General features: G+C 46.4%; 2 protein-coding genes across 3 annotated transcripts; both read left to right on the plus strand.

Moving 5' to 3' along the window:
- The first annotated feature begins 3,362 nt into the window (after window positions 1-3,362).
- LOC109755014 (putative F-box/kelch-repeat protein At3g22730) lies at window positions 3,363-5,918 on the plus strand. Of its 2 annotated transcripts, none has more exons than XM_020313899.4 (2): window positions 3,363-3,556; window positions 4,383-5,918. In XM_020313899.4, exon 2 carries the CDS (start codon window positions 4,426-4,428, stop codon window positions 5,692-5,694), a length of 1,269 nt encoding a protein of 422 aa, XP_020169488.1. In that variant the 5' UTR covers window positions 3,363-3,556; window positions 4,383-4,425; the 3' UTR covers window positions 5,695-5,918. The 2 variants fall into 2 exon arrangements, with proteins under 2 accessions (XP_020169488.1, XP_020169489.1); XM_020313900.4 differs by having other exon boundaries at window positions 3,408-3,545.
- Window positions 5,919-6,887: 969 nt separating this feature from the next.
- On the plus strand, window positions 6,888-10,161 carry LOC109755020 (F-box protein CPR1). Its single transcript, XM_020313906.3, has 6 exons — window positions 6,888-7,058; window positions 7,533-8,882; window positions 8,967-9,086; window positions 9,221-9,316; window positions 9,407-9,469; window positions 9,809-10,161. Exons 2-6 carry the CDS (start codon window positions 7,575-7,577, stop codon window positions 9,890-9,892), a joined length of 1,671 nt encoding a protein of 556 aa, XP_020169495.1. The 5' UTR covers window positions 6,888-7,058; window positions 7,533-7,574; the 3' UTR covers window positions 9,893-10,161.
- The last annotated feature ends 5,623 nt before the right edge of the window (window positions 10,162-15,784 follow it).

Consider the following 15,784-nt stretch of genomic DNA (forward strand, 5'->3'; position numbering starts at 1 on the left):
GATATCATCGGATGAACCACGGTGTCGAGGATTCAATCAATCCGTATGCAATTCCCTTTGTCAATCGGTATGTTACTTGCCCGAGATTCGATCGTCGGTATCCCAATACCTTGTTCAATCTCGTTACCGGCAAGTCTCTTTACTCGTACCGCAATGCATGATCCCGTGACTAACGCCTTAGTCATATTGAGCTCATTATGATGATGCATTACCGAGTGGGCCCAGAGATACCTCTCCGTCACACGGAGTGACAAATCCCAGTCTCGATCCGTGCCAACCCAACAGACACTTTCGGAGATACCCGTAATGCACCTTTATAGTCACCCAGTTACGTTGTGACGTTTGGCACACCCAAAGCACTCCTACGGTATCCGGGAGTTGCACGATCTCATGGTCCAAGGAAAAAATACTTGACATTGGAAAAGCTCTAGCAAACGAAACTACACGATCTTTTATGCTATGCTTAGGATTGGGTCTTGTCCATCACATCATTCTCCTAATGATGTGATCCCGTTATCAATGACATCCAATGTCCATAGTCAGGAAACCATGACTATCTGTTGATCAACGAGCTAGTCAACTAGAGGCTTACTAGGGACAGGTTGTGGTCTATGTATTCACACATGTATCACGATTTCCGGACAATACAATTATAGCATGAATAATAGACAATTACCATGAACAAAGAAATATAATAATAACCATTTATTATTGCCTCTAGGGCATATTTCCAACAGTTAGAAGCTGTCCTCTATACCTAGTCTTAATATGACATCCATCAAGGAATATCATTGGCCTACACCCCAGAAGAAAACCTCTTTTGCAAGCATCCAGGCACATATATGCTTTGCAGAACCTTGCTTTATCATCAAGTTGGACAAAAAAGGAGCTGCCTGGGTTAGTTCTCCTAAGTTCATTTCCATAGTCCCACAGCATATTGTACTGGGCCTCTTCATCACCATATATAATCTTCATTGCTATCCTTCTAGCTCTTTGCAACTTGATCCTAGATGGTGTCATATGCCATTCCTTCTGAACTACTCTTGAAAAGTTCCTCAGATTCATATCTTGGTCAGCTCTAAAGCTCTCAAGGTACTTGTGTGCTAAGAAAGGAGCAGTGAAAGCCTTGATCTTCCACTTCTTGGTACATGTGTGTTCATGTACATATTTCTTGACCATGAAACACTTTGTCCTACTATCATAAGAGGCCCAAAGGTACCAAGTACAATCCTCATCACAAGTTGCCTTCACCCTTTTCTTGTCATTTACAGGGAGCTTCACATCAACTCCGTTCTTGCAACTGTATTCCTTGATTGCTTTCCTTAGTAACTCAACAGTCTGGAAGACTTGCCCAACATGAAATTTGGGGCACTGTAGGTCCTCATTTCTAAATGCCTTGAACTTCATGTAAATTTCTTCATCATCTGAATCAGGGGCCCACAAGTCATCTCCTTCTGACTCATACAACTCATCTTCAGGATCATGTGCTACTGGGTCATGTGCTTCTTTCTCATTTCCTTTAACAGGCACTTTCTTTTTTTGTTCCTTCTGCTTCTCTTTCAACTTTCTGTCTTCAGGCTCATCCATATCCACATTATCAGCATACAGATCATCATCACCATCACTAATATCATAATCACTGTCCACTATGGCCCCAGGATCAAAGTCAGAGTCATCTGAATCACTCTCATTTGTTTCCATTTCATAACTAGCTGCTCTAGATGAGTTGCACTGTCTGTTTTTCCTTTTTAAGTATCTTCCTCTAACACCTTCACCTAGACCTTCAACATCATCATCATCACCATTTCTTGCAGTCTGAGTCACAGTTGGCTCCTCCACACTAACACCTTCACCTTGACCTTCAACAACATCTTCATCATCATTTCTTGCTGTCTGAATCACAGCTGGCTCCTCCACACTAACATCTTCACTGCCATCAGATGCTTTCCTTTTTGCAAACACATACTTGCTTACACCATCATCTGCTGCATGCTCTGGAGGATACACTACCTGTATAGGAATTGGGTCTGTCACATTTGCATCTTCAGTATCAACATCAATATCTGCAATTTCTGGCTCATTTGGTTTACTCTTGGAAGGACTAAACACTTGAGGTAGCTGCCTTATTGGGAAATTGACCACATCATCTTCTGTCAGGTTAGCATTCAAACTGTCCTCATGGTCAAGATACAAACTAAATGAGTAATGCCCAATTGATACAAATGTGAGCATCTGATCTGTGTCACTATCTCCTCTGATTTCTCTCAACCATTCCTATTGATTGACAGAATGGGAATGCAGTAATATACCTTCAGCCTGCCTGCCATCTCATATCCTATCTCTTCAACTAGGTTTTCAACCATGAATGGAGACCAAGTAACTGCATCTACTTCATCGTACCACAGTTGATGACCATTGACATATGAACGATTGGTACCTTGCCCAAGGAAATAACCACCATGGTTAAACTGCACTGAAAACTTCCTGCTGCGCTTGTCTGCTTACATGAAAACAGAGCGAAACAGAGTTTCAGAATTTCTGTTCCACATAAACTGCAAGAAATAGATGCAAGATACCAACTTTCAGTATGTAATTCACCCATACAACCAACATCTTCAACATGCACCAAAATATAGCACCCTACAGCACCAAATAACCTACAAACAGCCACCTTCTCCAAACCCAAAACCCCCAAATCATGGTCGAAAACCCTAGGCAAATCTCCAAAATACAGATGGGCATATCTGACTAACAAACACACCATCCACAATGCCCATCTCTAAATTTCGACCCTGTAGCTTACAGCGCAAGAACCATGGCGGGGCGATGTGAGGGCTTACTGTAGTTGGGCGGCGGAGCACCATCGGGGCGACGAACAGGCAACATCGCGACGAAACAGCTCCAGCGATGAGATGCGCCGCGCCTGCGCCGCGCCTCTCGCCCTTGTGCGGTGACTCCGGTGGTGGTGATCTGGTGCGGTGCCGCCGACGATCGCCCTTCCCTCCTCCCCTTTCACCTCCTCCCCTCTCGTTATGATCGAAGCCGAATGGACAAGGAGCTGGAGGAATTACAGAGCCAGCCAAGGGTTTCCTTGTAAAAAGCCCAGGAGAACCCCCGCAAACGCCAGCTGTCGCCTCGGATTGGTCAACAAGTGGTCAAATGGAGCGGCGACGAGTGATGTATGGTGAACAGTAACCGTACAATCACGTGCAGGCGTATTGAGTGACCGTATTGGTCGTATCTTGAAGTACAGTGACCAAAGTATGCTTTCTTCTCAAGTTCAAGTACCGCCGGTGCATTTTACTCTTTCCTCATTTTGGATTCTACCGGCGGTTGAAGAAGCCGTCACGCAATCAGAGAGCGGAGAGCGGTAACCGCGGAGGCCTGTAGTGCGATGCTTGCGTCCACGGCGGCTACTTACTACAGTACTTCTGGGGGTCGATAAGTAGCAGTTGCGCAGGATAACGGTGGGGCTAAGCTTGTGGCGGAGGCGGCTTCTCTTCTTCTTCACCCGGGGAAGATAGATCCTGTTGCAAGTTCGAGAGGTGATTCCGCTGTAAGTTTTCTTCAGATTCCAGCAATCTATCTTTTGCTTAGTGTCGGATTCGGCCGCCATGTCTAGTGTGGTCAGCAGCTAGGTGGGTTTGAAGTTCAGGATGAACTGGAATCTGGGATCAACTTGGACTAGAACCTTGTAGAATGTGCGAGTGATGGGTCCGTATGCATAAGCGTGTTAGTGGCCTACTGGCCTTGTTGGATGCGCTGTGGAGGCTTCTTGCTGTTCCAGTTCATGGTCCTCTGTTGCTGCTGCGTCTACTAGAAAAAGTTAGCCGTGCCTTCGTTTCAGCCGCAGGGGCTGCGCGGCGGAACACTTCAAACTTCATTTGCAGGCTTGCAGGGCTATTCTAACCAATTCAAGTTGAAAATCAGAGCTAGTACATGCTAGACCAGTGACTGAAAATAGTAGAGTGCCTTCTTTTCCGAGGGCACGACCAAAGCAAAGCCGGTTTTCTTGGAAGGAATTCTGTTCTGGAAGCACATATTATGTTGAACACAAACAAATACACTGAAAACTTAGTCACCATAACCAAATACTTCTACTTGTTTGGCAGAATGAAAATCCAACGCCCTCAGATGTTCATTGTTTTATATTGGCGGGGATGGTGTGTTAACTAATAGTACAAGCAATCATCTGTCTTTACATAAGATGGACGTTTTTTCCCTCGTGGATCAGATGAGCAATCATCTGTCAAAAGTTCGAAGTGATCGCATGATCCTAGAACTGAATCAATCTTCATGGATTATAGATATACTAGCACCTTCCGTTTCTGAAAGCAATGCACTATATATTCCTCAGCTTCCAATTTTATGACATATTACAGGACTTGTCATGCACAACTTTCTAAGGGGAAAAGGTGCTCGCAAATGGCCAGTGACGCAAACGATGCAGAGCAGGCAACCGAACATCAGTTGGCAAGCATCAGCCGCCTCACACCAGACGTCCTGCACGAGATACTTCTCCGGCTTCCGGTCAGCACTCTGCAGAGACTCCGCGGGACGTGCCACCAATGGCGCGGCGTACTCAGCGACCCGTGCTTCATCATGGATCATGCCAATCGTGCACCGGAGCACCTCCTCCTCTTCCTGCCCAGGCTGGAGGCCTCGGCGAGCCTCAAGACCGCCATGCCTGGCCGTGTGAAGCTCTTCGACGAGAAATGGTCCGTGTCAACGTGGGCGGCGTCGTCCATGGACCCGGACGACCACCTCTTCGCCTGCTGCAACGGCCTGCTCTGCTTCTACCGGAAGTACACGCTGAAGATCGTCAACCCCGCGACCGGCCAGCGCCTGCACCTCTCGAAGCCCGACGGGAGATCGCCCCGTGACCTGTACTACCTCTACAGCTTCGGGTTCCACCCGGCGACGGGGGAGTACAAGCTCGTCTACTTCCTCCGCGAGCCCCGGCACGGCCGGTCGTCGGGGCAGCCGTTCCGCTTCGACGCGATACAGGTGCACACCCTCGGCGAGGGCGGGTGGAGGGACGTCAGGGCGCCGAGGGAGAGCTGCCTGGTGAACCTCGGCGTCGTCAACGTGGACGGGGCCATGTACTGGCTCGCGGAGGAGGAAGGGGCCTGCTGCGGCGTGGCGGTCATGGCGTTTGATCTCAAGGAAGAGACATTCTCGTCGCTGAGGCCTCCGCCGCTGAGAGGGTGCGGCGGGGCGACGGACGGGCCCTGCGGCGCTCCCGCGCTGTCCTACTACGTGACGGAGGTGGAGAAGAAGGCGTGCCTGGTGACCGCCCCATTCAGCAGCAGCGCTCCCCGGTGGCGCCGCTACAACGCCGAGGTCTCCGGGAGGATGGACGTCTGGACGCTCGAGAGCCGCGGCGAGGACCGGTGGTCGCTCAGGTACAGCGTCGACCTGTCGCCGTCGGCGCCGCGGTGCGTCCCGCAGCCGTGCTTCGTCCGCGGGGGGAAGGTCCTGCTGCACGGCCGCGACGGCGATGCGTTCTGCCGGGACCTGCGGGGCGGGGGCGAGGACGACGGCGGGGAGGTGAGGCTGCTGAACTTGAGGCCTTACAGGTACTACGAGACGCAGGCGTACCTGTACAGGGAGACGCTCGTCCCGTTGGACGTGTACGCGGGGGCGGCCATCGTTCGCTCGCCGCACTGGCCTCTCCCTCCACCAGGTTCCTGAATTTCTGATTACGACTCTGCGTTGGCCTTCTGTGGTCATGGCCCAGTATAGGTGTAGGTGACAGAGATGTATTTTGTACAAACTTTCGAACATGATTATTTCTGAAACATGAATGAATTATGGTGTAATTCTCGGTGGAGGTTTAAGCTACTGGTTATTGTAACATATTGTAAACTAATAAGGATTTTGTGCCCCGGCAAAAAAATAAGTATTTTGTGCAGTAAGCTTTTCTGTTCACTCGTGTAGTGAATTGTGCAAATTCTATCCCTCTATACCTATTATTAAAGGGAATAGATATTCTTGGTTTGGTTTAGTACTTGTGCTTTCATAGAGACCGCGAAAAATAATTGGGTCAAAATAAATTAACATTTTAGGAATTAAACATAGGCCTTCCTGTCTGGATCTTCAATGTAACAACCAACGATATACGCGTCATTCACATTTACTAATTCCAACCCGCTCTAAATATACGAGTGGCAGTCCTCTTGTTTAGGCCGAGCTAAATAAAGGGAAGATTTTGGGCTTAAATAAAATATTTAAACGATGTGGCTAATTAAAGAAAGGATTATGGGTAAACTGGTGGAATAATTAGAAAAAAGATTGTGGTCTTAATAAATAGAATATTCAAATAGATGATGCTAATTAAATGAAAGACTTGAGGTAAAAAGGTAGGATAATTAAAAGGAAGGATATGTAGGCTTTAATGTGTTGAGGCTACTAAATTAGAAAAGCAAGGATTTGATTCCTGACTAAAACAGGTGAAGACGTCAAGGTAATTAAAGGAAGGATTATACTTAAATGGAATCAGTGGGAGATTATGCCCAAAAATAAAATATGAACACGGCTAAATTGCATCGTATTTTTTAATGTTCATTTTGTAAAGGATGCTGTGTTGCAGCATGTTCTTCATAGTGAATCCGGTGCTGTGGAATATTATGCTTGCATAAAACATCAATTTTTCCCGTTGCAACACACGGGCATATGTGCTAGTGATATATCAATGGAAAATGGCAAAGCTTTCATCCAGAAAACAGGACAGGCTCGAATTTTTAGATCCGCCAAAGTTTTCTTTTGAAAAGAAAAAGTTCTGAACACAGAATTTTACCCGAGTCCAGTGGAGGCAGAATGGACAATGTTGGGCAAATTGGGCCGAACCTGGCCTGCGCAGCATTAAACACTCGTTCCTCTCTTCGGCCACGCTAAAAAAATAGAACTTGTTCCGGCGAAACCCCGGAGCCGGCACAAGGGGTCGAACAGCCGACGAGGGGGAAGCGGCGGGAAATCATTTCAGCGTCAAGCGGAGAGCCCTCCCATCCCAATCCCATGGCGGCGACCGCGGAGCTCGTCTGATCCGAATCGTGCTTGTGAGTCCTCGATGCCCCCGTTTGCTCGCGGAATGCTTTCTGCCCCGATTTCCTTCTTGTCCGCGCTCCTCCATCTGTAACGGCGGCTAGGGTTTGTAGTTACTTGCCGTGGTTGAGGTACCGACTACTTGCTGTAATGGCGCCCGAGGGCGTCTAGGGTTTGTAGTTACTGGCTGTAATTGAGGGATTGAGGCGCCGGAGGGACGGCGCGCACGAGTGTTCCTTGGATTTAACCGTGGGTTCACTTTGGGTAACTGGAGATTGTCGACTTTTTTAAGCCTGGAGATGCGGGTATTTAATTTCGGAGCAGAAATTTTGAGATGCTATCAGTATATTCCTTGGCACATTGGTTGGTAAAATAACCATGAAAGAGAGAGAAAAATTCATAAATTTTTCATCCTCTTTCTTTGCACATAAAACTATTTAAATGTCAGTTTCTATCTAGCTATCATTAATTGAAATGTGTGTTTGCAGAAGTGTTTGCTAGTTCAGCTGCTTCAGCATCGGGTGTTCACTATGGTTACTGAAGAAACCAAATCAAAGAAGCAAAGAAATGGGGAATGCATCATAAACCGCCTACCGGTAGACCTCATTGAGCGGATATTTTTGGGGCTTCCAGTGAGCACTCTGTTGACGTGTGTCGGAGTCTGCAAGCACTGGCACAACATCATCCGGGATCCACAGTTTGTTGCATTGCACCTCCAGTGTGCGCCAAGTTATGCCCTTCTGTTCTCCCCGCGAGGTTTGGTTTCAGGCGAGCCCTACCCTAGTGATGCTGTCCTAATTGATGAAGCCTGGTCGTCATCGAGATATGCAGTGCCAGTGATTGGGCCTGATGATTTCCTTTTCGGTTCATGCAATGGCCTTCTTGGCTTATACACAAAGACATCAATGATTAAGATAGCTAACCTTGCAACTGGTGAATGTCTACATCTTCAGAAACCTGCGAAGAATGTGAAAGGTGACCACTTCTGTTTCTACAGCTTTGGATTTCATCCGGTGACAAAAGAATACAAGATTACACACTTCCTTGGTGATTGCATTAATGGTCGCCGCCCCCACAATAAAGACAGGTTCAACATCATCCAAGTTTACACGCTCGGCGATGAGAAATGGAAAGATTTCCGAACTCCAAAAGCTCTTAGCTTGATCAGTGTGAGAAACTCTGGAGTTGTCAATGTTGATGGCAAAATGTATTGGTTAACTGAAGACATGTCAGCTAACTGTCAGCATTCAGTTATGTCCTTTGATCTATTGGAAGAAAGTTTTGCAATGACACAACTGCCTGCAGCATATGAAGATCATGATTATTATGGTCCTCGTAAGTTCTGGATCAGAGATATAGATGGGAAGATATGCATAGTAACTGCTCAAACCAGTCACTATGATGCCAGAACTGTTCTTGGTGAGCTGCAGATCTGGACACTTGACAACACGGCAGAGCAACAAAGGTGGAGCCGGAAGTACAACATTAAGAACCCACCTAATTACATTCTGGGTCCACATTTTGTTCACAGGGATAGGATCCTCACACAACTTGGCAGCGATGATGTATGTTCGTATGAGTTGCTTAGTGAGAACTTCAAGATTGATTTGAGCAAGATGGTGAAGCTGTTAGATTTCAGTCCCCACGGGCAGAACTTGCAATCTCACAACTGCGTGAAATCACTTGTACGTTTAGAAGTATTCAGTAAGGCTGGCATCGTGCGCAGACCAAAACAGTGGGATGGGTGGGAACTGAAAAAGTGGGAAGCTTGGGAGCAGAATCTTGCCAAGAAGGAAACAATGTGGTCCAGACTTTATGAAGATGAGCATAAGAAAACTGTATGTTGGCTGAAATCTAATTTACGTCAAAGAACCTTTATTATTCTGTAAGATGTAACAAATTGTTGAATTACCATTTTGTAGGCATCCACACAATCTTTGCACGCTCGACTTAATCATCTACTGCCTCAAATCTTGGATGATGTGATGCGACAGCAGATATGCATGAAAAACAATCAAATATGTGCAGCCTTTGCAGATCAGGTAATTCCTTATCGAGATGGAAGTTAACATACACTTTCTTTTCATATTTTTAGTTTGAATAGATAATCATCTGAAGAGCAAAGACATTGTGTGCACCCTTATATTTGTAACAATTGTCTTACATGAGACTCCAGCAACCAAGGTCCCTCCGGCGGCTTAACTGGGTGGAGCAAAAGCGGGATGAGGAAACATTATTTGCTCGTGTGGAAAAGTTTATAGATATTACCATGGTATAGTTACCTGCATTCACTAGCCAGATCACTTAGAAGTAGAACTGTTCCTTGAAACAGACTTAGCTCATAAAGTTGACTTGACTACAGGCTGCTACTCAGGCGATTGAAAGCGTCCATGATATGATCGGAAGAGTTACACAGGATCTTGATGTAATGTTTTTTAATGTTTTTTAACTTTCCGCTCTAGCTTGCTAGTTTTTGTTACCTGTATCAATTCTAGTTTCCTCTGCCATATTTAAATAAGCAAATTAGCTTATCTTGAAATGTAAGGATACTGATTGTATTATCTCCATATATGAATTATTTCCATTATGCTACAGTTATGTGCATTTACATATTTGAATCTATGCATATCTGTGTACCTAGTTTTTTTTGCTAACATTGGTGCTTTATTTGATTAGTTGCCTAGTTACTGGGTTAAGAGTGTTTTCTTTTCTAATGGGGATTCTAGGTTTTCCCTATTGTATTTGACTCTTGCTTATGTTTCAGAAGCGTACTTCAACTTCGAAAGCTGGCATTGCTTCACAGAATCACAGTGGCGACGGCGATGGTGATACGGACTTGGGACTTTAGAGCTTATCGTGACATTCTTCTTGGCTTGCTCAGGCTGAGCCTGTTGTTCGACTCTTGCGTCTTCTTTAGTCTCGAATGACTGGTTAGCGTTTCCGGTAAACCGGTGGTTTGTGCATCAGCACCTATCTGATGTTATGTTTGAGCATCCCAACCAACTATTGCCGCTATGAATTATCTATTTAAGTTTTAGAGAACATTTCGCGGTGCAAATCCCTTGTGTGTGGATTATATATAAGCTTGTCCATGGTAGGAAGCACACATTTCAAGCAGCTTCTGGTTACAAAAAAAAGAGAGCAAGTTCAGAGCTTCTGAATCCTGAACTGACAAACTGTCACTATGGCATTCAAGTACCGAATTTCAACAGCAACAGCAACAAAACCGCTTCCTTGCTCCCTCGTTATCTTAATGCATGTACAAAGTTGGATGTGTAGACGGGGCAGCCGCGTTGGCCCCTCGCTCCATCAGGTTGCAGCAGCAGGATCCTGCACTGGCGTCCTTGTGTTCTGAATCTGCGATTACAGTTCTGCAATTGCCTGGTCATGGGTCCAGTCTCCAGTGGGTAGGTAACAAGAAATCATATGTATCTTCAGAACATGGCCATGCCTGAAACATGGATTATCGTGTACTATCTCTGTAAAGAAATATAAGAGCGTTTAGATCATTAAAGTAGTGATCTAAACACTTATATTTGTTTACGGAGGGAGTAATTCTTGATGGAATCTTAAGCAACCGGGCACTGTAACATATTCAAAACTATTTTGCGCAGTATGCCTTTGTTCGTTCAGTCATGGAGTGGATTTTGTAGGTTTTACCCCTGGCATCAATCAATAAAGAAAATGGCAAGCTCTGCGGCCTTGTCTTCTCGTCCAGAAAGTTAAACATAGTCGAGTGGATAGTTTTCCTTCTTTAAGATGTACAAAGTCTTGTGTGTGATCAAGGTGCCGAAGAAAAGTTATGCACTGAAGTTTAAATTTGTATACACAGCAAAAAACAAAAGGGGGACATTTCGGACTACATGGTCTACCACCACGCGTTGCCTTGAGCCCTTGACACACGGAAGTGCATAAGCTAAGAGATCTACAGCCGGACTTGGCAAATCCGGTCTCTTGTACGCCCGTGGGCGCGTCCGTGCGAGCTCGCGGACAGCGCCGGGCGGCCCCTCATTCTGGCTGCCGCACATCCACACACCTCAAATGCAAATCCTTAAATCCATGCAATCCATACATGTCGATCATACGATACAAAATCATCTGAATTCAATAGTTCGAAACAAATACGACAAAGCAAATAGTTCAACAATCCAGACATATCAAAATGAAATCAACGTCCAAGCGTGACGGATCAGTCGCTGGCTGGACGGATCACTTGCCGGATGCCATCCATGCCGCCTGCTCCTCCGCCATCCTTGCTTCCCGATCCCCATGCTCCTCCCGCATCCTTGCCTCATGCCCCGCCTCCATCTTTGTCGCATACTCCGCTGCTGCTATAGCCGCCCTCGCCGCCTCGTAGTCCCTACGCTCGTTGTTCTCTTTTTTCTTCTCCGCAAGCCACTTCTTCGCACGCTCATCCAAGAGGCTTTTGTTAGCCAATATGATCTTCAAATCTGTTGTCCTGTGCGATTTGCAACCTCTCCTTCTCAAGCTCAATCTCTCAAAATGTCTTGGCCTTCTCGAGCTCTCGTTTGATCGATGCCTCTTGCTTCTCCAACTCAATCTTCTCCATCTCAATTTCTAGCTTCTTCTCTGCCCTATTTCAGTTCCAACCCAGCATCTCCTTTTGCACTGGATACATGATCTTGTACCTATCCTCTTCTTGTTCTCCCTGAAGGAAATATGCTCTAGAGGAAATAATAAAGTTGTTATTTTATATTTTCTTATTTCATAATAAATGTTTATTATTCATGCTAGAATTGTATTAACCGAAAACTTGATACATGTGTGAATACATAGACAAAACAACGTGTCCCTAGTAAGCCTCTACTAGACTAGCTTGTTAATCAAAGATGGTTAAGTTTCCTAACCATAGACATGTGTTGTCATTTGATGAACGGGATCACATCATTAGGAGAATGATGTGATGGACAAGACCCATCCGTTAGCTTAGCATATTGATCTTTCAGTTTTATTGCTATTGCTTTCTTCATGTCAAATACATATTCCTTCGACTATGAGATTATGCAACTCCCGGATACCGGAGGAATACCTTGTGTGCTATCAAATGTCACAACATAACTGCGTGATTATAAAGATGCTCTACAGGTATATCCAAAGGTGTTTGTTGGGTTGGCATAGGTCGAGATTAGGATTTGTCACTCCAAGTATCGAGAGGTATCTCTGGGCCCTCTCGGTAAAGCACATCATAAGAAGCCTTGCAAGCAATGTGACTAATGAGTTAGTTGCGGGATGATGTATTACGGAACGAGTAAAGAGACTTGCCAGTAACGAGATTGAACTAGGTATGAAGATACCAACGATCGAATCTCGGGCAAGTAACATACCGATGACAAAGGGAATAACGTATGTTGTCTTTACGGTACGACCGATAAAGATCTTCGTAGAATATGTGGGAACCAATATGAGCATCCAGGTTCCGCTGTTGGTTATTGACCGGAGAGGTGTCTCGGTCATGTCTACATAGTTCTCGAACCCGTAGGGTCCGCACGCTTAACGTTCGATGGCGATTTTGTATTATATGAGTTTTGTGATTTGGTGACCGAATGTTGTTTGGAGTCCCGGATGAGATCATGGAAATGACGAGGAGTCTTGAAATGGTCGAGAGGTAAAGATTCACATATAGGATGATGATATTCGGACACCGGGAGTGTTCTGGGGGTACCGGGTACATATCGGGTCACCGGAAGGGGTTCCGGGCACCCCCCCGGCAACTATATGGGCCTAATGGGCCAAGAGGGGAGGCTGGATTTGGGAGGCGGCCAAGTAGGATTCCTCCTACTTGGGGCGCCCCCTTGGCTGCCTCTCCCCCCTCCAATCTATATATATGTGAGGGGGGGGGGCACCGCTAGAACACACACCAATAATTGTTACCCGTGTGTGGCGCCCCCCTCCATAGTTTATGCCTCCGGTCATATTCTCCTAGTGCTTAGGCGAAGCCCTGCGCGGATCACTTCACCATCACTGTCACCATGCCTCGTGCTGACGGAACACATCTTCCTCGACACCTTTGCTGGATCAAGAGTTTGAGGGACGTCATCGAGCTGAACGTGTGCAAAACTCGGAGGTGTCGTACGTTCGGTGCTTGATTGGTCGGAATGAGAAGAAGTTCGACTACATCAACCGCGTTGTCAAACGCTTCCGCTTTTGGTCTACGAGGGTACGTGGACACACTCTCCCCCTCTCGTTGCTATGCATCTCCTAGATAGATCTTGCGTGAGCGTAGGAAATCTTTTGAAATTGCATGCTACGTTTCCCAACAGTGGCATCAGAGCCACGTCTATGTGTAGATGATATTCATGAGTAGAACACAAAGAGTTGTGGGCGGTGATTGTCATACTGCTTACCACCAATGTCTTATTTTGATTCGGCGGTATTGTTGGATGAAGCGGCCTGAACCAACCTTACATGACCACGTTCATGAGACCGGTTCCACCGACAGACATGCAACTAGTTTTGCATAAAGGTGGCTGGCGGGTGTCTGTTTCTTCAACTTTAGTTGAATCAAATTTGACTGCGGCCGGTCCTTGTTGAAGGTTAAAACAACAAACTTGATAAATCACCGTTGTGGTTTTGATGCGTATGTACGAACGGTTCTTGCTAGAAGCCCGTAGCAGCCACGTAAAACTTGCAACAACAAAGTAGAGGACGTCTAACTTGTTTTGGCAGGGCATGTTGCGATGTGATATGGTCAAGACATGATGTTATATACGTTATTGTATGAGATGATCATGTTTTGTAAAAGTTATCGGCAACTGGCAGGAGCCTTATGGTTGTCGCTTTATTGTATGAAATGCAAACGCCATGTAATTGCTTTACTTTATCACTATGCGTTGCCGATAGTTGTAGAAGAAATAGTTGGTGAGACGACCACGACGCTACGATGGAGATCAAGGTGTCAAGCCGGTGACGATCGAGATCATGACGGTGGTTTGGAGATGGAGATCAAAGGCACAAGTATGATGTCATATCATGTCACAAGAATTATAAGATGATCCCTTACTAAAATTTCAAGGTATAAGTGTTCTCCCTGAGTATGCACCATTGCGATAGTTCGTTGTGCTGAGACACCACGTGATGATCGGGTGTGATAGGTTCTACGTTCACATACAACGGGTGCAAGACAGTTTTGCACATGCGGAATACTTGGGTTAAACTTGACGAGCCTAGCATGTACAGACATGGCCTCAGAACACTGGAGATCGAAAGGTCGAACGTGAATCATATAGTAGATATGATCAACATAGAGATGTTCACCATTGATGACTACTCCATCTCATGTGATGATCGGACATGGTTTAGTTGATTTGGATCACGTATCACTTAGATGACTTGAGGGATGTCTATCTAAGTGGGAGTTCTTAAGTAATTTGATTAATTGAACTTAAACTTAATTTATCATGAACTTAGTCCTGATAATATTTGCATATCTATGTTGTAGATCAATAGCTCGCGTTGTATCTCCCCTATGTTTTTGATATGTTCCTAGATAAAACTAAGTTGAAAGATGATAGTAGCAATGATGTGGACTGGGTTCGTGATCTAAGGATTATCCTCATTGTTGCACAGAAGAATTATGTCCTTGATGCACCGCTAGGTGACAGACCTATTGCAGGAGCAGATGCAGACGTTATGAACGTTTGGCAAGCTCGATATGATGACTACTTGATAGTTTAGTGCGCCATGCTTTACGGCTTAGAACCGGGACTTCAAAAATGTTTTGAACGCCATGGAGTGTAACGCCCGGATAATCATGCTACAGTAATCTCACGTTAATGATGCCACGTCACCACGGTTACTGTTGTTAACCTCCCGATGATTCGAAACCGTTCAAAATTTAAATTCAAATTAATGTCAATAATAAAAGTTTTCAAATATTAAAATAAAAATGTTCGGGGGATGCCATATTTTGCATAAGTAAATATGGTGTGGTAAACACATTTTTATAAAATGCCTAAATAGTTTGAATTGAAATAAAACAGAAAAGAAAATAAATAAAAAGAAAAGAAAATACAAAAGAGAAAACAGAACAAAAAGAAAAAAAAACAAACAAGAAAAGGAATCCTCCCTTCCCCCACTGGACCCTGGCCCAACTGGGCCGACCCCCAGGCCCAGCCGGCTAGCCCACCTCCCCCGGTCGCCTCCCTCCTTCCCTGTTCCCCCGACCGGGGTCGGAACAGGGGCACGTCCCCGCCGCACCCCCTCGCCGGCGACGGGGGAGGATAAGGCCGCCCCGACGCCTCGGCCTCCACCCATCCCTCCCACTTGCCCCTCTCGCTCGCCTCTGCGCCTCCCCTCCCCTAGATCCACCTCTCCCCTCTCCCTCTCCTTCGTTCTGGAGAGGAGACCGACGCGGTCGCCGCCGTTCTCCGTCGTTCACGCGACCACCGTGCTTTCCTCGCGACCTCTTCGTGTCCAGCCGCTCCGCCTCCCTCGACTACGCCTCCCCGTTGAGCCGCAGGACGCCGGGCGACCCCGAACGCTGCCCCGGCCTCGTCTTCCACTTCGGGTCACAGGAGCTCGCCGGCGTCGATCCACTGCACAGCAGCTCCTAAACCTCCCACGGGCCTTTCTTGCGCCGCGCGGTGAGCCCCTCATCCTCTCCCCTCGCTCTCCTGGCCTCTTGAGCTCTCGTAGCCGCCGCTCTGCTTGCGCCTGAACACGTCGCCGCGGAGCTCGCCGCCGGCAAGGCTCCGGTGACCTTTTGGTCACGGGCTCAAGC

Source organism: Aegilops tauschii, chromosome 5 (genome assembly GCF_002575655.3).
Source record: "Aegilops tauschii subsp. strangulata cultivar AL8/78 chromosome 5, Aet v6.0, whole genome shotgun sequence".
Lineage (NCBI taxonomy): Eukaryota > Viridiplantae > Streptophyta > Magnoliopsida > Poales > Poaceae > Aegilops > Aegilops tauschii.